The 27,346-nt window shown below is 27.2% G+C and overlaps 5 protein-coding genes across 18 annotated transcripts; 3 read left to right on the top strand and 2 right to left on the bottom strand.

Moving 5' to 3' along the window:
* Positions 1–1,242: 1,242 nt before the first annotated feature.
* LOC124421633 lies at positions 1,243–9,906 on the bottom strand. 2 transcript variants are annotated; one of them, XM_046957033.1, is made up of 21 exons: positions 9,453–9,906; positions 9,131–9,361; positions 8,414–8,883; positions 7,824–8,272; positions 7,570–7,748; positions 7,082–7,482; positions 6,798–6,975; positions 6,498–6,709; positions 6,236–6,411; positions 6,028–6,155; positions 5,818–5,952; positions 5,601–5,735; positions 5,382–5,511; positions 4,699–5,261; positions 4,243–4,620; positions 3,847–4,165; positions 3,465–3,757; positions 2,475–3,355; positions 2,238–2,371; positions 1,854–2,032; positions 1,243–1,695 (listed from the first exon to the last, which is right to left on the bottom strand). In XM_046957033.1, exons 3-21 carry the CDS (start codon positions 8,842–8,844, stop codon positions 1,432–1,434), a joined length of 5,565 nt encoding a protein of 1,854 aa, XP_046812989.1. In that variant the 5' UTR covers positions 8,845–8,883; positions 9,131–9,361; positions 9,453–9,906; the 3' UTR covers positions 1,243–1,431. The 2 variants fall into 2 exon arrangements, with proteins under 2 accessions (XP_046812989.1, XP_046812990.1); XM_046957034.1 differs by lacking the exon at positions 1,243–1,695 and having other exon boundaries at positions 1,893–2,070; positions 9,131–9,906.
* Positions 9,907–10,328: 422 nt separating this feature from the next.
* On the bottom strand, positions 10,329–11,918 carry LOC124421770 (mitochondrial ribonuclease P protein 1 homolog). Its single transcript, XM_046957358.1, has 3 exons — positions 11,422–11,918; positions 10,665–11,232; positions 10,329–10,591 (listed from the first exon to the last, which is right to left on the bottom strand). Exons 1-3 carry the CDS (start codon positions 11,766–11,768, stop codon positions 10,334–10,336), a joined length of 1,173 nt encoding a protein of 390 aa, XP_046813314.1. The 5' UTR covers positions 11,769–11,918; the 3' UTR covers positions 10,329–10,333.
* A 276-nt stretch (positions 11,919–12,194) lies between these two features.
* Positions 12,195–15,297, top strand: LOC124421769 (F-box/LRR-repeat protein 4). 2 transcript variants are annotated; one of them, XM_046957357.1, is made up of 7 exons: positions 12,195–12,613; positions 12,757–12,850; positions 12,936–13,389; positions 13,479–13,731; positions 13,802–14,162; positions 14,247–14,574; positions 14,655–15,297. In XM_046957357.1, exons 1-7 carry the CDS (start codon positions 12,389–12,391, stop codon positions 14,989–14,991), a joined length of 2,052 nt encoding a protein of 683 aa, XP_046813313.1. In that variant the 5' UTR covers positions 12,195–12,388; the 3' UTR covers positions 14,992–15,297. The 2 variants fall into 2 exon arrangements, with proteins under 2 accessions (XP_046813313.1, XP_046813312.1); XM_046957356.1 differs by having other exon boundaries at positions 13,476–13,731.
* Positions 15,298–15,705: 408 nt separating this feature from the next.
* On the top strand, positions 15,706–16,938 carry LOC124433103 (ADP-ribosylation factor-related protein 1). 2 transcript variants are annotated; one of them, XM_046982701.1, is made up of 5 exons: positions 15,706–15,871; positions 15,970–16,140; positions 16,206–16,287; positions 16,405–16,576; positions 16,730–16,938. In XM_046982701.1, the coding sequence occupies exons 1-5, from the start codon at positions 15,779–15,781 to the stop codon at positions 16,827–16,829; spliced, it is 618 nt and encodes a 205-aa protein (XP_046838657.1). In that variant the 5' UTR covers positions 15,706–15,778; the 3' UTR covers positions 16,830–16,938. The 2 variants fall into 2 exon arrangements, with proteins under 2 accessions (XP_046838657.1, XP_046838658.1); XM_046982702.1 differs by having other exon boundaries at positions 16,649–16,790.
* Positions 16,939–17,155: 217 nt separating this feature from the next.
* LOC124433101 (AP-1 complex subunit gamma-1) lies at positions 17,156–27,011 on the top strand. 11 transcript variants are annotated; one of them, XM_046982689.1, is made up of 16 exons: positions 17,903–18,430; positions 19,923–20,034; positions 20,300–20,361; positions 20,758–20,950; positions 21,085–21,231; positions 21,314–21,629; positions 22,019–22,036; positions 22,744–23,154; positions 23,311–23,541; positions 23,649–23,870; positions 23,953–24,080; positions 24,208–24,454; positions 24,527–24,782; positions 24,863–25,023; positions 25,114–25,206; positions 25,426–27,011. In XM_046982689.1, exons 2-16 carry the CDS (start codon positions 20,015–20,017, stop codon positions 25,525–25,527), a joined length of 2,607 nt encoding a protein of 868 aa, XP_046838645.1. In that variant the 5' UTR covers positions 17,903–18,430; positions 19,923–20,014; the 3' UTR covers positions 25,528–27,011. The 11 variants fall into 11 exon arrangements, with proteins under 11 accessions (XP_046838642.1, XP_046838641.1, XP_046838644.1 ...); XM_046982692.1 differs by having other exon boundaries at positions 17,903–18,432; positions 20,767–20,950; XM_046982691.1 differs by having other exon boundaries at positions 17,903–18,437.
* Positions 27,012–27,346: the final 335 nt, after the last annotated feature.

The raw sequence follows: 27,346 nt of genomic DNA, 5'->3' as shown, positions 1-27,346 counted from the left end.
TGATCTCTTAAATATATAAAACAATACTTTATCTAGAATAAAATGTGTAATATTACATGCATATTTTATAGATCATTCAGTACTAAAGTTAAATTTTAGTAATTAATCAAAATGAAAGTTGTGTATAATATACATTTAGTTATGTTGCATTGAATAATATGCATACATTTATACAATCGTTGCACATATCATAATGACTAGAGAATGACATATAAAGATTTATGAGTTTCAGAAATCAGCCTTTAATCATTAATACTTTATGTTATATTCGTTTATATATTAACTTAAATATTGTTATATCATTTCCCTCTTTGACTTTTCCTGTGCGTTTTTTTTTTATATTTAATTAAAGAAATTATTATTATTTCTTTTTTCCTTTTTTTTATACCGATTTGAATGTTAATATTTAAAAAATTATGTATGTAAATTTTTACATTAGGACATCTTGTCCATTATAAATCCACGATTGTAATGTATGACATCTTAAACAGTAATATATTACTTTACTGATAAAGTTCCCATTAAAAGTTAAGATTGTGTAAAGTGAACTTATTAAAATTTTCAAATTAATTTAATATATTAATAAGCATCTATAAAAAGAAAGAAAAAAAAACTTAACGTGTTTGTTCAATCTTAATAAAGAAGTTAAAAAGTTATGACTTATACAATATCAATTTTATATATATTATATATTAAAAATGGACCTATATATGTATACCCCTATTATCTCAAATTAGTAATAATAATGTGTTACTATTTAATGTATTTACTAATTTCTAAAGTATTCTTAATAAAACCATGAAATTGTAGCATCAATGTAAAGCCATAAATAAGTAATAAAATTTCAATGATAGATCTAAAATGATTATAAATCTTTTAATTTTTACTTCTAGAATATGTAATATCTATATACTAGTTTACTTGATAAAATTTCATTCAGACTATCATGATAAATATTGTTTGTTGAAAACCACAAATTTATCGTTACTATAATATATGCAATTTTTTCTATATAAAAGGAAATAATCGTATCTTTTTTTCTTTTTTCTTTTCTTTTTTTTTTCTTTTTTTTTTATTTGTTTTGCAATCGATCAAAATGATAAATTATTTAATTTAAAAAATTACTAATGTGCGCATTTAATTCATTTTTATAAGACTGTGCAATTTGAATTAAATTGTCCTGAGATTGAGATAATTTATATTATATATATATAACAAAAAACAAAAAAAAGGACAATCAGAGAATTGAAAACTTTACCTTAACGATTCATTTTCATTATAACATTGTGATTAATATGGCACTGACAGATCCAAATATTATTGTGCAATACTTAAATTATGACGTTACATATGTGTTTCTAATTTTTTTTCTCTTTTTTTTTTACGAAATGTACATTTTTATATTTAATTAAAATCTCAGGTACATACGTATTATTTATTATCTTTTTTCACTAGTGCTCTCAATGCTTTTGGAATACATAAAGGGCATAGAATATCTGGGTTTAACGTTTGAGATAACGTTTTCCCTAAAAATTGTGCTGTACATGGAAGAAGTAATGATTCTGACGTTAGTAGCTCAGTTTCCATTGCCGGTATAATATTTGTTTGGTATAAAGAAAGTGGATAGTGGTGTCCACAAGTGAATACCATTGAATCTTCCTCCATTGCAAGGAAACTACACACTGCATCTGAATCCTGATTATTATTTTGCATTAACAGAATTTATTAAAAATCATAATAAATGTATATATATGAAAGAAAGAGAGAGGAGGGGGAGAGAGAGAGAGAGAGAGAGAGAGAGAGAGAGATTTATAAATACCAATAAATTGATAATATTTCAAAATATCTGTTACCTTAATATGCACAAATGGCCTAGGTGCATCATTTTCAGTAGACACTGTGCTAATTATTCCTTCTATCATATCTGCTGAAGTATTATTTCTACTTGAACCAGGATATCCAGTAAGTGGTACTCCATAATGATCAGCCATTAAGGACGACAAAAGTTTAATATATTCTGGAGTAGGTTGGCCTAAAATATATGTGTTACTTTATTGTGCATTACTATATCTGCAACAATATACCTTTCAATAGATCACTTATTGTTTTTCATATAATTTATATAAAATAAAAAATTTTTTATTATTTATTTTTATACATTTTCATATTTTATTTATTTATTTATTTATTCAAAAAAATCTATATATATAATAAATAAAGCAATATTATCAATTTACCTTCGTTTATATGTTGTAATAACATAGAACAAATTTGTAGGCAAAATTTAGATGAAAACAAATCTGTCATGTTCATACTTTTAGACTTCTCATCGTTTTTATTCTCATCGGAATAGATTTCGATTGTTTCCTGACTTTAAAGAAAATATTAAAATCGTACTTAAATTAAAAACTTTATGAAATCAAATAGAAAATACATAATAACATTAAAAATGCATTATACATATATAAACTTACCAAAATAGCAATAATCCAAGGGGATAAAAGATAGTATGTATATGTTCAAAAAAAATATTTTCCAAACTTTGAATGGATAAATCATGTTGTATCCAAAATTCTAATGCATTTTGCAATATGTTGCATTTAACAACGTCCGCTTCATTTTCTACCTCGTGTAAATAAAATTTAAGTACCTTTATAGCTTCATTTACAAGATTATTTTTGTGATAGTGTCTCATTTCCTTTGCACTTTTAGATTTTTTATGATTTACTTTTATTCTTTCCTCATTCATCGTCACTTTATTGTCATTATTTGTTGTTACACCTAATGATTTCGAAGATATATCTTGAACATCATCTTTCTCATATTCTACTGATATATTATTTTCAAAAATAGCATGCTCTATCCATTGTTCAGGATCAGGTGTAATAACATCAGAATCAAGTACATTTTCGGTTATATCTAGAGGTATATCTTCACATTTTGGTTCCTTACACAACTCTTCTGAGCCTCCTTGACAATCAAAAGCATACAAACCTTCTTCAAGAGTTTGTAAACTATTCAAAGATTTACTTGACGGTATTTTCATTTTATTTTTCGCTGCATAATCCTCCACGGATTCAATCAAATTTTTCTCCACTTGTTTATTAAAAAGTTCGGTATTCCTTTTTAAATTACAATTTACAGATTGCAATTTTTCGGTTAAAGAAGAAATATCAGATCCATTATCTTTATCAAACGTTGTTGCTTCATCCGAGCTTTCTAATGTTACTGGTTTCATAGATAATTGGAAATTAATTGCACTCAATGCTTTCAACTGGTATGAAAAAGCATCAGAAAAGTTATGTTGCAAAGCAGCTACGTTTGAGCATGCTTGATAATTTTCTAATTCAATACACTGCAAAAGCAAATACATAAAAGTGAAGAGATTAATCTGAGATTAAATTTAACATCTATAACATGTAAGAGTCTATAAAATAAAATAAATATAATATATGTATATTAACCTTCTCCATAATTTTTGTCGAATCATATAATCCATTAAAATGTTCAAGTACGTAGTGAAGGGTTAATTCTGCTGGTGATTTTTCAATAACACTCAAAGGAGAAATAAAACCGGCAAGAGAAGGAATATCATAACTCTGATAAGAAATAATGGGTGCAGGAATATTAGGGACATCTAAAATTATATTAGATGATTTAAGTAATACAATTTTTTCATCAGTATCTCGTGTATCTTTGATAGATATTCGTCCTAATTGAGCCCTATTGTTATTACCCCATGCCAAAATAGTACCACCTAGATAAAAAATAATTTAAGATATAATATTGTTGAAGAAATCATTTATAAATTATTTATTATTAAAGAAACATTATTGTATGTTTTACCTGGTTGCATAGCAACTGTATAATCATATCCACAATAAATTCCAACAGATTTTATCGTAGTATTAATTTTTTCCTTGTTGTCAGAATTTTCCGTATAAGATTTTCCGTTTTCTTCTTTTTGATTAGTTACATTTCCATTTTTATCGTCCGTCACTGAATCTACTTGAGCAAAAATTGATGCAGGATTATAACTCAAAGGTGTGGGAATAGAAACTTCATATTTTGTGCCATTGCCTATTTGCCCATCTATATTGCAACCCCAAGTATATAGTGAGCCATCCTTTGTTAAGAGAGCATTATGATGACAACCTGTTGTTATCTGTATAACATCAAAAATATTGTATAATATTTGCATTTAACATAACATTATAACTATACATGCGTCCTTGTACAAACCTGTATAATACGTCCTTTTACTAAACTTGTATCTACTAGAGAAGGTTTTAAATGAGCCTGAGATTCTTCAAGTAAGCCGACATTAATATTCCTTGTGCTTGTACCTTCAAATTGTTTTTTTCTTAATTGAAGACTAGATGTAATTATCTTTGTCGATAAAATTTGTGTATTACTTTCCTTTGCCGTTTCCTGTATGTTTTTATTAATTGCAGTATCATTTCCTTCCTTTTCAATATTTTTCTCTAAATTATTAGCCTGTTTCTCATTAGCTTCTTGCTGTTCCAATATGCGTGTCTTTTTTAATGCTTGTGCTTGCAACTTTAAAACTTTTGGACTTGCACCCCATACGTACAATTTATTCGTAGTACTAAGTGCCAACTAAACGAAATAAATAAATAAATAAGTTTCAAAAAATAATTTCAATCAATTCCGAATTAGAAAGATCTATTTACTTACATTATGAAAGTATCCAGTAGTTATCAGAGAAATTTTTTCGGTCAATAACACTTTTATAGGTATAGAACTTTTAATGTTATTACTAATTCCTAATTGTCCAAATACGTTGCATCCGAATGCATAAACAATACCTTCATCTGATAAAGCTAATGAATGTGCATGACCAGCACTAATATGTTTTATAAATATACCTAGTAAAGAGGTAACTAATGTAGGTATATTACGCTTATCAGTATTTCCATGTCCTAATTGACCATGAACTCCCCAGCCCCAAGTAAAAACTCGGCCGTCTGCAGTTAATGCCATTGAATGGTATTGCCCAGCTACAGCATCAATAATCATTTCTTGAGCCAAACTAGTGATCAATTCAGGACTAGAACATTGTAACACTTTACCAAGTCCTAATTGACCAAATTTACTTGATCCCCAAACATAAATACCATTATTGGTTACTGCTAATGTATGACAATGTCCACATGATACACTAAAAACTTCCATTTCCATGTTGCGAAAGAAATTAATTTTGTTAGGTAAACCATATCTTAAAACAGATGATCCAGTACCTAAACATTATATACACATCATATATAAAATGTCTTAAATAGTTACTGATTTTTATAAACTCGTTTGTTACTTAATAAAAAATAAAAGTGATTACAAAATTAATGCTAATTTTCTCTTACCTAAACATCCTTGTATAGAACTACCCCAAGTGTATACATCACCATTTCTAATAAGTGCAACATGAGAGAAACCTGCACTCAAAGATCTTCTTTTGAAATCAACACTTGAAATACGATTGATGTGTTCTTGCTTTAATAAAAAAAAATAAAATTTAATAATATAATTATGATTTAACAATGACATTTATATTAGATAAATTTAATAAAGTAAAAAAATACCTTTCTTGTTCCCATTAATTGTATATTGTAACCTAAAGTACAAGTTTGATTTAATAAGACCTTTTTATGAATCAAAGTAAGTAGTATCAACAAAAACGTTTCTATTATTTCTTCTACCAATGTATCAGCTTCTGTCTATGTAAAGACATAAAATTTATTAGATATTGAATATGACATAGAAAAAAAAATTATAATATTTGTTCAAGATTATATTTACATTATTCTCTGCAAGATCTATAGAATCACATTGACTAGATTGAGAACTATAAGAAGTTGTCCTATGCCGTGCTTTACACTTAACCAATCTGGATCTCATAATTGGATTTGTTGGATCATATAAAGTAATCAACCTCTATAAAAGAATATCATAAATTGTTATGATGTAAAATATATAAAAATAAATATAAAAATAATATTAAATTCTCACCTGTAATACGAAAATTTGTAACTCTGAAATACTATTAACAATAAATGAAATATGTTTTCTAGCTAGATTGGGATTTATCAGCATTGCTTGCATCAAGTTAGGTTCACTTAAACATATTAACAAACCATCTAAAATGTGAGCATCATTTTTATAATGTGTTATTTGTGATAATGTCAGTTCATTCAGTTATATATAAATATGTACATACATGGTATAGATTTGCTTGCATCAAACAAATGTATAGTCTTCATAAGGACATCCAACATTTGTCCATAAAGACATCTTTGTGTAGCTAAATGATGTAAAACTTCCCAAAGACAGGTCTGACCTGCTATATTAATAGCCAAAAGTTCATCATAAAAGGAGTTTGTAGATAAGAAATATCTGAAAATAATATTCATTATGGGTGAATTGGAGATAATTTTATAATATTGTAAAAATCTATGCAATCTTGTAATATTCATACTTACAAGAAATCTTTATAAATAGTTTTAGATTGATGCGGTGCAGCTCTCAATGTCATTTCTATAAAAACAAGAATACATAAATTTGACAAATGTATTCTTGTTGCAGCTGACAATTCACTAATAGCAGGAGAAATCAAACAATGTGTTAGACTACTTAAGAGCTCTGAGGTATGGCCAGCTGATGCAAATTTTAGAATACTTTTCAATAGTCCACACTGGAAATAATTTGAAATTATTAGAATTTAGAAACAAACTTTATTGGAAACATATTAATATTAAATAACGAAGAATAATGTCATGTACCTTAGATAATTTATAAGAAGCTACAGCACGTGGGAATTCTTTATTTGCCAATAATATATCTCCAACATATTCAAATAATTGTTGTGAATTCATACCAAATATCAAAGCCAATTTTCCTGCCTTGTCTAATTCATTTCTTTTTAAGACTAATTCCATAAAGACAGATAATAATGGTCTCCTAAAAATAAATAAAATTTATCAATAAAATATACTAGCATATAATACAAGATATTTTCTTTATGATCGATCTATTAAAATTTAAAAATTAAAATATATAAACTAACCTTAGCACAACTCCATATACAGCATAATTTGTTACAATTATACAAGTTTCTACATACGGTGTCTCAATTTTTGTATCTTTCATTTTTAATGATGGTGTATATGAGTTCTCAACGTCATGAGATAATTTTTCAGATGTCATGTTTGCAAAGTCAATAAATCTATAAACAGCATGAATAATTTCTTTACTGTTCTCAAAAGAAAACTGATCAATGATACATCCCGGATTAAATTTATAATCTCTGTTTGGATTAACTTCAGACATTTGATCAGATAATACATATAAAGTATATTGCGTAGCATCAGTAACAAAAAACAATTGATGAGTTAATAAAATATTTTCACAAGATTCAGGTACTTTATGAATAGATAAAGGATCAGCATCAAAATCTGACCCATGTACCTATAAATGAAATATATAAAAAATATTATATTTTTATAAGTTTATCCTATATATTTCATATATAGAATAGTACGCAATCATTCTTACAGTTACATGACTGCTCTCAAGATGATAGCACGTATATATTTGTTGGCCTTTTCTGTCATATTGTGGTGTAAGAAATGTGTCTTTTGACATTGGTTCTGGATTTATTGTACCAATGTAATCTTCTGAACATGAATCAATATTGAGAATTGCCAAATTACTAGCTTTATTAGTTCCAGTATCTGTAAAAATAATAAGAGCATATTTTTCTCAAGTGTATTGAGTCTCAGTAATTATATATCAAATAAAACAATTACCATGATATCGTGTATTTTCTCCTAAGTTCTGATTTTTTGTTTCCACTAATTTTTGTCTAAGAATAGCAAGTTTTTCTACAGATAACTGTTTAAGTCCTTGCAATCTAGATCTTGTAGAAGCAAAAGACTTAGTATTTTCATAAATCATTTCATTCGTCGGTGATTGTGTATACATTTCTCCATTTTCAAATTGACGTGAATAACTATACGTGCGATGTTCTAACAATAAACGCCACTGCTGTTTTGTTTTACTTGTTATTAAAAGTGAGATACTATCATTACTTTTTTCTTTACAAATATGTAGACTAATAATATGTCCATTAACATGAGCTGTGCCTACTTGTTGACCATTTTCAAGATTTATTAATATTATTTCTCCATATTCAGTGCCAACAATACCCATATTTGTAGATGTTTTTGTATCTTGCCACCAAATTAAGGCTGTTGGTCTATAGATATACAAGTATATAATAAAATTATTACTAATAATAAAATTATTATTATATAAACAGACAATGATAAAATTAAGTCTACATTATTTGCTAGATTAATATAAAAAAAATAATATATTTATATGAAATTACTCTTACTTGGAATGTGAAGACTGTGTACCAACGTATGTAATCATTGTTATATCATCAGTGCGCCATCGTTCACTAAAAGTACACTTTTCATCAACTAATTTTAAAACAGGAATTATATATAAACAACTATCATTAGTAGTTGTTAGAAGCCAAGACCCATAAGGGTCGAAACAAAAAGCTGTTATTTGTTTATGGGTTCCTTTAAACCAAGGAATTCTTTTAATAATCGGTATAGAGGATATGTCCTTTTTATAATAAAGTATAATATCAGCATTTCCAGTTGATAGTGCTAAAAATAATCTATTTTCATATTCACATTGGGCACTATGCTGTATATCTGATGCTTTAATAAAACATTGCAATTTAAATAATCTTTGTTCATTGAAATTTATATTTCCTTGATAACCTCCTATACCTTTATTTTCAGTCATCATCATATAACCCCAGCTAACGTTTAATATCTTTTATGATAAAACCTATAATAAAAAATAAATTAAACAAAATTAGGACTTAAATGTAAAATTATTTTAATTATTCAGTTTACTTAAATCTCGAAATTATCAATATCGATTAAAAATAATTAAAATAACTTTAAATAAAAACGTTTTAAAATAAAGAGAACGTTACGTTATTAATATACTTTACGAAAGAGTATTTTCAATGCAAAGTGTATATAAACTCTATTCATAATTCTTGATATATAGACAGTAAAGTTCTACTAACCAAACTTGTACAAGGTACTTTTATACTTCAACGTTATATAATATACTTTAAAACAAGAGAAACCAAGATCACAATCATTTTTATCGTATCCTGCTATTTCATGGGGGTAACTTTCTATTAATTTACCAAACGTCAAAACTTCAAGGTTATGTTAGACTATCTTTGAAAATGAAGAGTGTAAAGGCCTACTTATTATCATTACCACTAGGCGTCGTGTTTTCTCAAATGCATCTAAATACCAAGTGAAAAAAAATAAATATAAGTTCTGAAAATATAAATCATGACATCTAAAGTAGGATTCTCATTCGTCAGCTCTACTGACAAGTTCTCGAGTAGTAGATCCGTGACGAAACACACTTGTAGCACATTTTAAAAGGCAATTCATCACCTCCTTCCTCCACTCGAAGCGTATTTTCTATGTGATTTCAATGACACATGTGTATGGACAAAATGTGAACTACTACACAAGCGCCAAGCGGAGAAAATAAACAACACACTGTCGTCATACTTATCACCATGCGTCAACTACATCGTATCGGTGAACAATAAACTTTGTCAAGTTAAAATAATTCCTTTCGCACGTTTTTTTTTGTTTTTAGTTTTTGTTTTCTAGTTTTTTTTCAGACTTAGAATAAAAACAGGAAATAATGTTAGTAAATTGTGTGATGAACTCCACACAATTTTTTCAGCTTTCAAATTTATATCCTTCTTCGATGATGGCACGTGCTTCTCGCATTTGATCCGCGTTAGATATATACGTCGTAATATCAGCAAATATGCATATTTCTTTTACAATATAATTAATATATTATATATATATATATATATATATATATATATATATATATATATATATATATATATATAACTTGTACTATATAAATTAAAGACAAGTATATACAAGTCATATATATATATAGGACTTGTATGATATTTTAAATATATTATTAAATACAAAAGAATTAATTAACTTAGCATTATTTATTTTATTATATAAACAATAGTTGAACTATAAAAATATTGGCAATATATATATATATATATATATATATATATATATATATATATATATATATATATATATATAAAGGCAATTTTATTAAATACAAGAAAAATACAGTTTTCATTTCATTTTTCAAAATAATAATTAATTCTTTTGATAGATTTTATAAACAATAGATAAAAATAAATAGAAACATTAATTTAATTAGTTTTAATTGAAACTTTTTTCTTATAAAATTCAGAATCTGCTTTCATCAGTTTTCTAATTGGAATATTATTATTAAAAGCAGCCATCCAATCTTTTGTATATTTTACATCTATTAATATAGCTAAAACTTGATTAAGAGTAAGACTTTTAGTAGATCCAGTGTTCCAGCGTAAATATCTATCTATTGGTAGTTTCTCCATGCTTATACCTTCTTTTTTAGCTTTTGCTAAGGTATAAGGTTGAGGAGACATCTAAAAAAAAAAAAAACAAGAACAAAATATAAATTAAATGATTCAAAAAAACTCGTGTTATAAAATATCTTACCTTATCCACTAGTGCTCCAATAATATAAACTTTGTCAGGATTATAAACTGTCATTTCTTTGTTACAATGCGGTGTTAGATACACTAAATCATTTTTATCGAAAATATCAAGATAGGACTTAGAAGTTATATTTAATGGAAAATTTGTTTCATAAACATTTGGTATTAAACTATGAAACTTTGTCAAAATTTTATTATTCCGTGGTGCATTACAAAAATAAATGTCAGCTGGATTTTTATGCAAACGATTATAAACAAAACTGAGTAATAATTGTTTTGCACAATTCATTATTTCATGATTTGTCATTAAATTATCATATCCGCAATCAAACACTATTTTTGGCTCAAACATTGAAGACATTAATAGATTGAAATTTAAAAAGGAATCTAATGATTTGTCATAAATTCGCATAAATAAAGAATTATATGAAAGACCATATTTTAAACCACTAGGACATTCTTCTTCTTGTTTTTTCATTTCTAAACGTTTTGCTTCTATCTTTTGTTCACGTTTTTGTATATTACTTTCTCTTTTCTTTTCATTTATAAAGAGAAATCGAAAATGTTTCCTATGAATATACATATAATGTTAAATTCTAAATTCCAAATGAAGTAATCATTAAACATTAAAAAAGTTCTATTATATATAAATTTATATAACAATAATGTTTAATATAAAATATAATTGAAGAGATATTAGAACTAATAAATATTTGAAATCCTAAAATAAACATAATTATTAAATATTATTCAATTACCTTTGATGTGTCTTAGATGAATTTAACAAATATATATAATCTTTCGGCCGTAACGTTTGAGGGACTAATTGGGTTGTTTCTCGCAAATATTCATATTCATATTGTAACAATTTATACTTTTTATTCATATCAGGATTTTGTAATAGTTGTTGTAATATCTTCTCATCCTTCTCATCTATATCTGATTTTGTTTTTTTTTCATATAAATTTTCAGCAAAATTACGTTTTATGAAATGTGTTGGTATTTGGATTTTACTAAGGTTAGTATTAAATGACGAAGATAAAATAACAACTGATTGTAATTTTTTAAATAAAACTAAGCTATTTTTAAGACCGAAATTACACATTATAGAAACTGTAATATAAATATTATTTTAAATCACTTTTAATTACTTATTTCTTTAGATATAAATTAATATTTCTTTAGAAAATAAACTATATGCTTATTTAACTTGTTTGCTGATATACTTTACGTATATCATAGAATAAATACATAAATCTAGTGGTTCAACGCTTGGCTCAAAATTTGTCCGCCGTAAACGTGAAATCATCATTATCGACGTAATTAATTTCTTTGAATTTCTCATAAATATTTATAAATACTTCTAATTCGAAAGTTAGAATATGTGTTTGCGTACAGACGTACATAAATATATATATTTATATATAACTTCATATTTTTTTTATTCATACAAAATTTATATATACATAAACATATATATATATATATATATATATATATATATATATATATATATATATACACATTATATATATATGAATTACTAAGAAACGATAAAGTAAAAAATGTCTACTACTCTCTATTTGAATGAAATCATTCGTATCGCACAAGGTTCAAGAATGAGCTGTAGCTTTAGCGCGAAGACTGTTTACGTCGATACTTGTATATACTGTCATAATATTTAAATGAGCGTTTTTAGTAAATCGGTGGTAGATCGTGAATGTCATGATACCTCATGATGAAACAAAATTTGAAGTTGTACCAATAAATAATAACAATTCTACAGGAAAAAATGAATCTGTCATTTTTGTTGAACAATTTGTTAAAGATGTGTGCGACTTTAGTTCTCAGTATGGTAGCAATATCAGTATTTCCTATACAGCATACAATGTTGCTGGGAACCCAAGTAAATTCCCTGATTATGGAGACTTTCCACAAGCCTTTGTCATGGTATGTTAAACTAAAGATCTTAATCATGTTTGAGTGGCATTGAAAATTTTTATATTTTATATTAAAAGAACTATGTTAATTGTTTATTGTCAGCAATGTTATATTTATTTTAATCTCATAAATGTAATCATTAATAATTCTAGAGAACGTATGGACCATGGTGGAATAAAGCACCTTCAAGGTTAGGTGATTACATGATACAGAATAATGAAAGTGTAATTAGCCAAGATTATATTGGTATGTAATGTATGAAAAAGAAAGATTAGATATTTGTATATTTGATACATAGATTATAAAGTAATATACTTTTTGTTATATGAAGATGTTGAATATTATCAAGAGGTATATCCTATAAGAATATCAATATATGAAACCTATAATCCAGGCAGTGTAGTTGGTATATGGGTACAAAATCCTTGTGGGCAATGGTTTCAATTATGGAATGGACCACCTCAATTTGTACCTCAGAGACCACGCATATTTTCACCACCTTTAAAGACTTGTCATTTTAAAACAAAAATGGTTAGATTAGAATTTAATCATGACTTATTGGATTACTATACAGAATTGGATGCTGTACTTCTCATTGGGACATCTGAATTGATAATGCCTCGCAATCATATGTACCATCAAAATTTAAGTAATTTGTTACAAGAGTTAGGCTGTAATGGATATAATGAAGATATATATAATTTAACACCTGATTATTTGAAAGCTAATCAAGATTTGACTATACTTAAAAAAATGTTTCATAAATACTGCATTCTCTATAACAGGTAGAAAATATTCATTTTATATACAATATTATCATTTTTCTTAAGAACTAATGCATATATATATATATTTATGTATAAATTTACAGCAGAATAATGGATAATATATCTAAAGGCAAGTTAGTTACTACATTAGAACAACATTGCCATTCCGTACCACCTATAGAAGAGGCATTTAATAGTTTACAAGAATTTTTACAGGAAGAGTTCCCTAAACTTATACGAGAGATGCATCTTTCTTCATCCTCTCCAATATGTAGGATATCTTTACCAAATGACAAGAACATATTGTCAACTTTAAATAACTTTGATAGTCGACCATGTGGTAGTTTTTCTGCACTTCCAGTAAAGTATTTGACCTTTATATTCTATTTTTCTTTATCATTGTTTATATATTTATTATACTGATTTATAGGATGAAACAGTTTTAAAAATTTTAAGAAATCTAGATTTAAAGACACTTTGTCGTTTATGCAGAGTAAACCGACATTTTAGTAATATAGCAAGAGATGCTCTTCTCTACACAAGTCTGAATTTGAAACCATATTGGTATTGCCTGAATGATCACGCACTAAAACATTTAATTCCAAGGTGTCAATACTTACAACGTTTAGATTTATCATGGTGTGGTAATTATAACATGATTAGTGACAGAGATCTTGTAGATTTTATTCATTCTTGTGGTAGTCTTCTGACACATCTACGTTTAAATTGTTGTCGCTCTATTAATGATATAGTAATTCTTGAAGTTTCAAGAATTTGTAAAAATTTAAAAGGTATGCCTTTAAACTCTTCAACATATAAATTTTTTATATACCATAAATTTTGTTTAAATTTTTTTTTTTTTTTTTTTTTTTTAGAATTATGCTTGCGTAATTGTATGGGTATTACAAATGATGGATTTTCAAAGTTGGAGAAACTACAGTGCCTTGAACGCCTGGAACTTTATGGAACTGCAATTGAAACTTCTATTTTGTGTTCAATTTTAAGAAGAAATCCACAAATGAGACATTTAAATTTAGCTGGAATGCATGATCGTTTAAATGTAGATGAAGTAGCAATTGAATTAGGAAACTCTTGTCTACAATTGGAAAGCGTAGACTTTTGGAAAGCACAAACTCTCACACCACATGGTGTAAGAGCCCTTGCTCGATGTATTAACCTTCGAGAGGTAGATTTTGGATGGTGGTATGTGCTATTAGATTAAACATTATTTAGCTATTAAAAAAAAAAATGAATCACAATACGATTACATATTATGTTTATAGTGGTGGAATGGGTGCTCCTGGTGATTCATTAAGGGCATTATTATCTTCTTGTCGTTATTTAGAAAAAGTATTTTTGGCTGCATTAAGAGGATTGACAGATAGAGATTTAGAGCCATTGTTACTCTGCCAACGTTTGCAACAATTAGATTTATTAGGAGCACGTTCCCTCACTCCCGACATGTGTTATGGATTTTTATTATGGTGCCCTAAATTGGAAATGATTGATCTTAGTTTTTGCGAAGGTATCACAGATTCAAAAATTCAAGAATGGCGACGAAAGTATCCACATATATCATTCAAAAGAAGTTTTCAAGCTAATGGAACGGATTTATTATAAAGTGTTTCTCTGTATTCAAAATCCAATTTCTTAAAAGTTCAAACAAATTCAGAAAGTTAAATATTTCTGATTGTAAGACTGGAATTTATTAGAAAGATACAATTATAACTATGCAAATAAATTGATGCATTGCAAGAATGCATCTTAATCCTATTTGCATTATTTCTTAATAAAACTAAATGGACATTGTATAATAGATTTGTACATTTAACATTTGTATAAAATAATATACAAAACAATATAATTTTTTTATTCACACAAACCTATTTTTATATAATTATTAATAAAGTATTTAATTCGATAAAAGCCGATTAGTTCGATAAAATTTAATGTAAATTGTGCGATGAATACTTTTTGTAACGTGCCAAAGAATTGATATATTTTATGTAATAAAAAAAATTACAATTTTTAAAAAATTAATAAATCGATTAATTGATTCTAATATTATAAGCATTGATAAAGTTAGCAAGAGTCTTCCCTTTAATGAATATTCTTCTTCTGTACCTTTTTATAAAACTGACTTATTTTATGTTACTTCTACAATATTTATTATGTTATGATTTTGATCATTTATTATTTGTGTAATAGAATGTAAACACACTTTTCTTTCATATCTTCATAATGATTGGTAGTTTGTAATATTTCAAGAATTATTTTTTTGTCACTAGAAATTGCATTATTACTTTGAAACGATCCAATTGTCGAGTTCGAAAAGTTACTAATAGATATAAAATATAAACAACATGAGACGTATAGGTTAAACGCAAATTTATTTAAATAATTTGAAATGTACACACTTTTACACGGTTTATATAAGTACTTAGTACAAAAAGATGAATATTTTATATTAATACTTGGACTTGATAATGCAGGAAAAACTGTGCGTGTAAAATGAACAATTTTTTTAAGGTTATATGTCACTCCGTTTTCTTATGGAATTATCTATTTTGTTTATTTTGTTTATTTTGTTTATTTTAGACGTATTTAGAAGCGGCTAAAACTAAATTTACAAAAAATTATAAAGGTATGAATCCAAGTAAAATAACAACAACCGTTGGATTGAATATTGGAAAAATTGATATCGCTGGAATTCGTTTTAATTTTTGGGATCTTGGTGGACAAGAAGAACTTCAGTCATTATGGGATAAAGTATATAATTATTAATATTATTTTCTATAATATATAAACGTTAAATAAATTGTTTAATTACACAGTATTATGCCGAATCACATGCAGTAATTTATATTGTTGATTCATCGGATCGTGACAGGATACCAGATTCTAAAGAAACCTTTGGTAAGTTTCTGATGTATGAAATATTTTATAGATATCACTATTATATTGTAATAATATTTTCAATTATCGTATCAAAATATATGATTTAAAAGATTGCAATATTATTTGATATTATAGATAGAGTAATATCGTCTGAACATTTGAGAGGAGTACCTCTCTTAGTTTTAGCCAATAAGCAGGATGTTCCAGATTGCATGGGTGTTAGAGAAGTCAAACCAATATTTAATCAAAATGCACATTTAATTGGACGAAGGGATTGTATGGTAATGCCTGTATCAGCTCTTAATGGGTACGTTCAAGTTACTTTCTATTTGTTTCTTTCTTTTTTTTTTTCTATACTATTCTATACTATTTTTTACAGTCTATAATATAAAAAATAAATATTGGCTAGTATTATGTAAAAAAAATAATAAAATTATAATCTATGAATTTTGTGATAAAGAGATGGCGTAGATGAAGGCATCCATTGGCTTGTAGACTGTGTAAAAAGGAATAGCGACATTCGCCCTCCTCGAAGTCAAGACGATAGTTGTTTATCATAATCACAACATTCCTATTTAATTGTTAACTATATATCGCAGACAATATTACAAATCTTTTTTCGTATATGTTATGTTTATATGAATAAAGTAACATTTTTTTTTAAATACAGATATTTTTTTATTAAATTTATTTTTGAACTATAATAACAATATTTCTGGCAATAAAAATTATCAATTTTGTATTTGATAGTATTTTTTTAATTCCTTTTCATTCATAACTCGATTTAATAAAATTTATAGTCTGTCCTTAAAAATATTCGAACGACTAACCTGGTTGGTACTGATATCGAGATAATAATGGAGATAAGAGATAATGCCAACACTTCGTCCGACATTGTATTACAATGGTGATAAAAGTGTACAAAACTGGTTGTGCAGCTGTATTTTGTATGATATATAGCTAATATTTTAGTGTCACATTTTAACTAGAAAACAATTTTTTTTTTGAATTTTCTTTTTAAGTATCATGTGGCATTATTACGAAACCGAAGACTGGAGCGTCTTACCTCCTGAATTCAATCGAAGGTACGTCTATTTATATTAATGTACAGTCAATTAGTATAAATTTAATACTTAAAATTCACGTTATATCACTTTTTAAATTTTTTCTAAATATATACAATCAAATAAAATAACTTGAAAAAATATATTCAAAAATCCTATTACATTTTATTATAAGTCTAATCTCAAAAAAAAAAATCTTATTAAATATCGTATATATCATCGATATAACATTTTTATTATTTTTCGATTGAAAAAAAAACATATTATTATTATTATTATTATTATTATTATTATTATTATTATTATTATTATTATTATTATTATTTAGATATTTTTCAATCGAGTAACAATCATGGTATACGTATTGCTTTTTAATCTTTGACTAATATATACATTCATACAAGAAATTCTTAACAAAGAATAAACATATACGTATCCATGTACGATTGTGCAATGACACTTATACAATCGCATCGTATAATCAATTGTAAATCGTTCAGCAATTTCGTTCGATAGATGATAAATAAGATAATAATAAACGCGATTATCTTATCATGGAAAAGTATAAGTTAACTATAAACATTCAAATGTGCAAATTTTACGCGGGATCTGTAGTATTCTGATCATGATATCAGATAGTAAAGTTGTTTCGTTACACTTGATTCAAAACGATAAAGCTTTAAAAGCAATAATTATTAAAAAGAAGGAGGAATAATAAAAGAAAATAAAAAGGGAAATTAAGATAAAGTTTATCATTTGTAAAAGACGATATCATTTGTAAAAATAATATCAACGAAAATATTATCAAATGACGTTGTATTTGACACGCAATCAAAAAATACAAATATAGAGAGTCTATTATATATTATAGGGGGGAGAGATCAACGTAGATGACAACTACTCCGCCATTTTGATTCTCCTCATACGACTAGAGCGCGCGTAGTGCGGGCGATCTTTCGTCGTGTGCTCTACAGGCTGTTCGCCCGTAGAGACGTACGATTATGAACGACGATTTACGGACCTCGATTATAAACTAAATATTGTTTATCGAAAAGGAAAATTCGTGTAAAATTTACGATACTACAAAGTGAATAACCGTGTACGGTGATTACGATAAGAGAGAAAATATATATACATATACGTGTGTGTGTGTGTGTGTGTGTGAGAGAGGTAGATAGATAGAAATAGAGAGAGTGAGAAAGAGAAAGAAAGAAAGAGAGAGAGAGAGAGAAAGAGAGAGAAAGAAAATCAGGCGCGGCGCACTGTATGCGAAGTGTGTACGAGGGCGCCCGATTCGTGATACCCTACCTGGGAGGCGAGGCATTTCTCTCGCCGTTTTGTCATATACGGAGTTTGCTGCGTGTAGAAAAGTGGCCGACACGACAGCAAACTCGAGAACGCGCGTCTCCGTGTCGTTTCGTTTTCGTACGACGCTCGATCGTGGCCGTGAGAGAACTTATTTGCAGAGTTCATCGTCGATCGGGTACCGTTTTTGACAGTTTCAGAAAGGGGAGGACAAGAAAGAGTGTATACGTGTGCGTGTGCATGAGAGAAAGAGAGAAAGAGAGAAAATGAGAGAGAAATAGAGAAAGAGAGAGAGAGAGAGAGAGAGAGAGAAAAAGAGATGCATGGATGGATAGATATAAAGAGAAAGAGAGAGAGAGAGTAAGAATGCAACTTAACCCTTTGCCATCGCTGCAGTCCTTAATAAATGAGAGGACTATTTTTTTTATGTAACCGGTTTATAAGTACACGTTTTTCAATATGCTGCCAACCTTTGCATCGAGCACGCTTTCGTGGTCAATAGACACGTGAAATTGCGATCGAATAACGTTCAAGGACTCCGATAGTCGATTCCGAGTAACGCGTTTCCTCTTCAGATCGTTTTTCGTGTCGTTTGCCTCCGTGAAACCGGTTATCTTATGTTTACGATACACTTGTCATTTTAATTATATGTAATAGTGGATTTTCAAATCGATTTTTTCTTATCTTTTTCCGTCTGTGTCTTGCGATATGACAGTGTTGTAAGGCTCGATTTTTTTTTTTTTCTTTCTTTTTTTAGAAGAAATTTTATTGCTATAAATTATAAATATTTAATGATTTAGCTCTTATAAATTTTGTAATTGATAGTTTCTTTTTCTTCTTCCTCTTTTTTTTTTTTCTAATATCATTTTTTGTGCCCTATGTGCGTATCAAAATATCACATGGAAAGATATTATAGGAAATATTAATTCTTTACTGATATATTTTATAAAGTTATTTTTTAAACAACTTTTATATACATATAGCTATTTAGGAAAGTATTATCACTTATATATAATTTAAAATTGTTATTGTTATGGTTTTAAACGAATGAATCATATGATTATGGTTGCGAGAGTTTTAATAGTACATATGGTGTTTTCATACGTGTAAACTAATGGTTTTTAATGTCGTCCATGTTTTACATTTAATTTTGATAAATTGGAATTAGTGTTTTTTGTTTTGTTTTGGCTGTGCTTGTGATTTTATTCATTAATATTTCTATTTTTAATTTAAAACAAGTTATGGTTGTCATGCTCCATAATATGACTATCGTGTGTCCAATAGGAGGAGAGCAACGTACGTGTTCCCTAATCATCACCAATTCATTTTTACTAGTGACGTCTTTCGATTAAATTTCAAAACCAGCCTGTGAAACCATGAATGCCTCAGAACATGGGTAATGTTCCATTCCTAAATCTTCGATAAATGATAAATGATTTATATTTTTAAGAATTTTAAATTACTTCTTTAAAATTTAATATAATTGGCAATATATACTGTCATAATTGGTACATTTTAAATATCAAAAGCTATTTTTAAAAGACAGCAAGAGATGGGCTTGTTCTTGAAATTAAATAAATGAGTACAAGTGTCATTGCACAAATAGAAGGTGGACAATAACATTTGTGTGCATATAGTAGGCTGCGTGTGTATTCTTTCAGGTTTAACCCAGCCTTTAACATGGCTTCCATAAAACAAGCTTTCAATGAGGCAGTAGAGAGAGGTAAGTATTACATTTATATTTACAATGCTTAAGTATATGCATTCAATTTAAAATATCAACTTTATAATTTGCTTATAAGAGGAAGCTTTAAATCATAAATTTTTTTTTAATAAGCTGTAATTGCTTTGCTGATGAAGAAATATGATATTCCAAATTATTTTCCTAATTATGTTTGTGTATATTTACATTTATAATTTTATAATTTAGATAAAATGTGCCCCTTATATTTTTTTCTTCTCCCTATGGGTATACGTTCTTTTTTGCATACATGCTTATTATATGCAATGCTTATTCATTGTGGTATCTCATGAGAATGACTATCATATCATCATTGCACTTTAACTCATCATAGAGCTGCTAACACAATGCACTGATGTTACATCTATAATTTAAAAGTTTCAACAGTTAGAATGCCGGCACCAACAAGGTTGAGAGACCTAATCAGACAAATAAGAGCAGCTCGAACAGCAGCGGAAGAAAGGACAGTAGTAAACAAGGAATGTGCTTATATTCGTTCAACATTTAGAGAAGAGGATAGTGTTTGGAGATGTCGTAACATCGCAAAACTTTTATACATTCACATGCTTGGGTCAGTAATAAACATTTGTTTCTTTTCCTTTATTTTTCCTGTTTTTCTTTTTTTTTTTTTTTTGTTTTTTGTATGACAAGATTTACCTATCATAAAAAAGATTATTTTAATAACGTTATAAATTATATTTTTAGATATCCAGCACATTTTGGACAATTAGAATGTTTGAAACTTATTGCATCACCCAGGTTCACAGATAAACGTATAGGATATTTGGGAGCAATGTTACTACTAGATGAACGACAAGATGTTCATTTATTAATAACAAATTGTTTAAAAACGTGAGAACTTTCACATTGAAATAAGACATATTCTACTTATAATTATAATACTTGTTACTGACTATTAATTTTTTTCATATAGTGATTTAAATAGTTCTACACAGTTCGTAATTGGTTTGGCCCTTTGTACATTGGGTGCTATTGCATCGCCAGAAATGGCAAGGGACCTTGCTTCTGAAGTTGAAAGACTGATGAAATCACCGAATGCATATATTAGAAAAAAAGCTGCATTATGTGCTTTTAGAATTATTAGACGGGTACCAGAATTAATGGAAATGTTCTTACCTGCTACGCGAAGTTTAATTACAGAAAAAAATCATGGAGTGTTAATAACTGGCGTTACTCTTATTACTGAAATGTGTGAAAATAGTATTGATACATTGAACCATTTCAAGAAGGTATGTTTATATTCCTAAATATAGATATTACATTCCTAAATATAGATATTCTAGAAATATGATGTAGTATAAATGATTAGAAAGAAATAACAATAAGTCAGCTATTAGATATATTTTAGAAAATATAACATTTTTTTATATATTAATGAACGTTGTTAGAGTAAAATTCACATAAAATTTTTAATGGAAACACTTTCACGATGGAAAAGAATGCAGTCTCATGTTTCAAATAATAAAGATTAAAATTACAAAAATTTTTATAAATAATTTCATTATATTCGTAAAAAAAATTATGTTATTTTATATATGTATATATATGAGTTAAATTTTCCAAATTGCTTTTATACATTATAATCATCATAATATAAATATCGTTTTATTTTCTTCAGGAATGCGGCCATCGAGAGGTAAAAGTCATATAAGTGTTTAATGTATACTTGCATGTTATGCTTCATACACAGACTTCATTCTTTTCTTTTACTTTACATGGGATTATAGTTATTAATTAGGAGGTTTAAGGTTCTGTTATGCTGCTTGCAATTATACTATTGATTATAAATCAGTCTATATTTAATATATATCTAAATATGTTTTCTTACTATTTCAAATATATATTTTTCATTATTTTCTGGATGAAGCTGTAGGTACACATGTATCTTGTTACTTGCTTTCTAAATATATATATATAATATTTAGCTGGTTAAGGTGGCGCATTTTAAAACCTGAGAAATTTAAATAATAACAATTATTATTTGGGAAATATAATCCATTGCAATATCAAAAATACAACTCAGGGTTATTCTGAAGTTTATCAAGAATTTGTTTCTCGATCTTCTGGTTGAAATTTAAATATAAGGATTTATATATCCATGTATTTTTAAGTATCAATAAGAGCATGTTACAAACTATTGTTAGATTATTTTTGTTATTATATATAGTATTATATACTATATTTATTATTGTTCTATTTTATTCTTTATAAGCATTAACAACTGAAATATAAGTACTTATACTATATTCTTCTACTTGCACTTCTTTTTTTTTTAATGTGCTTTATTGTTTTGTTGCATCAAGGATAAGTTTTGATTTTTAAAGAACTATGCTATTATTTCAGATTGTGCCAAATCTAGTGAGAATTCTGAAAAATTTAATACTAGCTGGATATTCTCCTGAGCATGATGTATCCGGAGTATCTGATCCATTTTTGCAAGTGAAAATTTTACGTCTTCTTAGAATTTTGGGACGTAACGATGTGGACGCATCCGAAGCAATGAATGATATTCTAGCACAAGTTGCTACAAATACAGAAACCAGTAAAAATGTTGGCAATACAATATTATATGAAACTGTTCTCTCAATAATGGACATTAAATCTGAAAGTGGACTTAGAGTGTTAGCGGTTAATATCCTAGGCCGATTTTTATTAAACAATGATAAAAATATTCGTTATGTTGCATTAAATACATTATTGAAAACAGTTTATGTGGATACAAGTGCAGTTCAGAGGCATCGTTCAACAATATTGGTAAGATCTTTAAATGATTAATAGAACAATAATAATAATAATAATAATAATAATAATAATAATAATAATAATAATAATAATAATAATAATAATAATAATAATAAAATCTCTTGAATTATCTCGCACTTTATCATGTATTTTATTTTTTTATTACAGGAATGTTTAAAAGATCCAGATGTATCAATAAGAAGGAGAGCAATGGAACTGAGTTTTGCGCTTGTTAATTCAAGTAATATTAGAAATATGATGAAAGAATTATTGCTCTTTCTAGAACGTGCAGATCCTGAATTCAAAGCCCAATGTAGTAGCAATATAGTAATGTCTGCGGAAAGATTTGCACCTAATAAACGTTGGCATTTGGAAACATTATTTAAAGTCCTTGTTGCTGTGCGTACACTGTAATAATTATAAATTTATTAATAGAAATTTCAACTCTGATTATGTAGAAAATAATGTAATGGAATAGTTATTAAATTTTTTTTTATTTATCATAGGCTGGCAATTATGTACGAGATGATGTAGTAGCTTGTACAATTCAATTAATCTCAGAGACGCAATCACAACAAGGTTATGCTGTTAGTGCATTATGGCGTGCATTAGAAAAGGATACATCTGATAAACAACCTTTGGCTCAAGTAGCAACGTGGTGTATTGGAGAATATGGTGATCTTTTACTTTATGGTCCACCATTGGAGGATGCAGATGCACCAATAAACGTTAGCTAGATAACCATATTTTTAAATTGGTAATATATACATTTAAAACTGTTTCACATTGATCAATTTTTATATATTATAGTTAACAGAAGATGAAATTATTGATGTTTATCAAAGATTATTGTGGAGTCCACAAAACACAGTTGTTACAAAACAATATACTTTATTATCCCTTACAAAATTAAGTACAAGATTTCAAAAAGGAAATGAGTAAGTATTATCTTTGTAAAATTTTCTTTACATTTTTACATGATAATACTTTCATATTTATATAATTTAGATAAACCGCAAGATTACTGATATAAATCGATATGTTATATATTTTTTTATTTTACAGAAAAATTCGGCAGATTATAGATACGTTTGGTAGTAATTTACATATTGAGCTGCAACAAAGAGGCATTGAATTTTCACAGTTGTTTAGAAAATATGATCATTTACGACCTGCATTGCTTGAGAGAATGCCTCCAATGGAGACAGCAAGGCCACAAGCAAATGGTATTATTGGTATGGTGAATGGCGAGCCAGAGCAAGAAGATGAAAAATCAGTAGTATTGGAAACATCTGTTACCCCATCTGATTCAGTATGTATCAAATGGATATCATATAGAAGGTGTTAATAAATTATTGATAAAAATATAATTTATCTTTTACAGAGTGCACTTTTGGATTTGCTCGGAAGTACCGACGTTGGGATGACAATGCCAACAGTTACAACTAAAAATCCACCTCCTCCTGCAACAAGTATAAATAACAACGATCTTTTAGATTTACTTGGTAGTTTGGATATGAATACAGGGGCACCACCTTTAGTATTACCCCAACAATCACAATTAACAACACAGATATTTAATCCTACGAGTACGACAAACTTTTTGGTGGATGGCCTACTTAATTCTTCAGCGCAAATTGGTTTGTATTCGTACAAAGAAATATTATCATTCATGATTAATGTAAATGAATATCTAAATTGAATTTATATATAATTATAGAAACTCCAAGTATGATTGTTTTGGATAAATCTGGACTTAAAATAACTTTTAAAATGGAAAGACCGCCAGATATTACAGACTTATTAATTATAAATATGACAGCACATAATTCTACGAATAGTGCATTAAGTGAATTTTTATTTCAAGCCGCAGTTCCTAGGGTAAAAATTAAACTTTATATATATTATCGTTTATATATTACTTTCGTACGTAATAAAATAAATAATGAAAAAATATTTTACATTTTTTAGACATTCCAACTACAGATGCTGCCACCATCAAGTACAGTTATTCCTCCATCAGGCGAAGTTACTCAAGTAATAAGAGTTACAAATATCAATAACGTAAGTTGTTTTTTTTTTTTTTTTTATATTTATTAATGTCAATTTTCAGAAACATTCAAGTTGCTTAGGTATTATCGTAAATATAGATATAAATATATATGTAGAACTAGCTTTTTTGTATATAAAAAAAATGCGTTTTTTTCTGTATAATTATATCTATTAGTTATATATAACTATATATTTGATAATAATTTATTGAAACTTATTCTATGTAACTAGGTACCATTAAGAATGAGACTACGAATTTCTTATACTGGATCAGCAGGGCCAATTTTAGAACAGACAGAAGTAAATAATTTTCCCTCATTGGTATCACAGTGACATCTTACAATACAAAAAACAATTGTACATATGCCTGCCTAATAATTAATTAAGTCTGATATAGACCATACACAACCTCTTTATTTTTGAGGTAAAGTGAACATATGCGTTGACAAAAATGTACCAAACATTTCTTTTTATTCATTGAATGATTAATGAACATCAAGCACGTGTAGTGCGAATAGAGTTTATTTTATGGCATGTGCATATCGATATTAGTTTTTCTTATTGGAAAAGGACATCCCACCTGCTCACAGGCACAACCCTGTGTTCAATACTAAGCAATATCATAATTATTTCACTTATGTACAGATTACTTATGTATATTACACATTATTAGATATTGTTCGAAATTGTATGTAATATTCTTAAGTTTTCTCTTCTTAAGTATTTTAAAGTATATCATTGGTATAAGAGCTGTTATAAGTCGAGATAGTTATTGAATATTTTTTTGGTTATATCATTGATATGCATGCATCATACACTTGTAGATAATCAACCTAAAAAAAAAAAAAAAAAAAAAAAAAAAACAAAAAAAAAATATAAAAAAGACATTAAAATGATGCTTATTTGAGCAGGTGATACAATATTAATTTCGACAGTTTACAGAGAAACGTCAAGCATAATCGGTAATAAATGAATAAAACGGAAAATATGAAAAATAATGTAAAATATCATTCGTATTATGGTGCATGTCTATAAAAAAAAAAAAAAAAAAAAAAAAAAAAAATATATATATATATCATTGTAAATATTTTCTCTACCAGGACATAATAAGGTAGGAAAATAATATTGGAAACAACACTACTCTGTTAATTTGTTAAATTTATGATATTATTATGTCTCTTCATTTAGTTTGCATATCTTAAAGTATTTGGTAAAAATAATAGAATCTCTCCGATCTATCTCTTAATAGTATGAATGAATTATGATTCTTTTAAAAGTGTTGTTGTCCTGTTACTATAATGAACAATTAACCCTTGCTGTAATAATTGATCTTTTCTACTATATTTGTAACAAATGAAAAAACTCGATTGCCTTGTAAATAATAGATAGGTGCAGTCATATAGAAGTGATGAGATTCTTATACAGATGAAATACAAAATGGAATTCTTACAAAATATGAATATAATACAATTATTAGGATTATATTATAGTATTCACTTTTTTGATGTTTTATTTAAAAAATTTTTGTTGCGATTATACACACGTGGTTGAATATGTGCGTTACAATATCCCTCATTTGTTAATAATGTCAGGGATGCAGTGTTTATACAAATTCGAGTGTATTTAGAATATATAGTAACATTGGAGGGCTGAATTCTGGTTGTTATATAACATTGGTTTGAGTGCAAACATTTAATTGCTCTATATGGGGGACATAAGTTATTAAAATCACACAATCATAATTTACTAAAACTAAAGAAGAAAAAAAAATCATTGTTTTTAACAATTAAAATAATAAAGTTATATACAAAATTTGATTTATAATTGTAAAAACTATATTTAACACTTACAAAGTGATTAAAATCAATGGAATATGAGGAATTGATGACAGTATATAAGAAGTTTTATATGTTGCAAATATGTAATTATTTAACACGTGTAAAGATGTAGTTTAACCGGAATTAATCATGCTCTCGTATGATAGAAAAATTAGTTTGCACTATTGAAATTTTAAAATAATTCATTTTGGGTCTGCCTTTTAAAATTATAATATAATTTAAGAATTCATCTGTCAACAATTCACAATATGAGATAACAACTAAAAAATGATAAAAATTTGTTTATACATTTGCACAAAACACATTACATTCCT

The sequence above is a fragment of the Vespa crabro genome, chromosome 2 (assembly GCF_910589235.1).
Source record: "Vespa crabro chromosome 2, iyVesCrab1.2, whole genome shotgun sequence".
In the NCBI taxonomy this organism is placed as follows: domain Eukaryota; kingdom Metazoa; phylum Arthropoda; class Insecta; order Hymenoptera; family Vespidae; genus Vespa; species Vespa crabro.
This window is presented reverse-complemented; position numbering and strand designations above follow the sequence as displayed.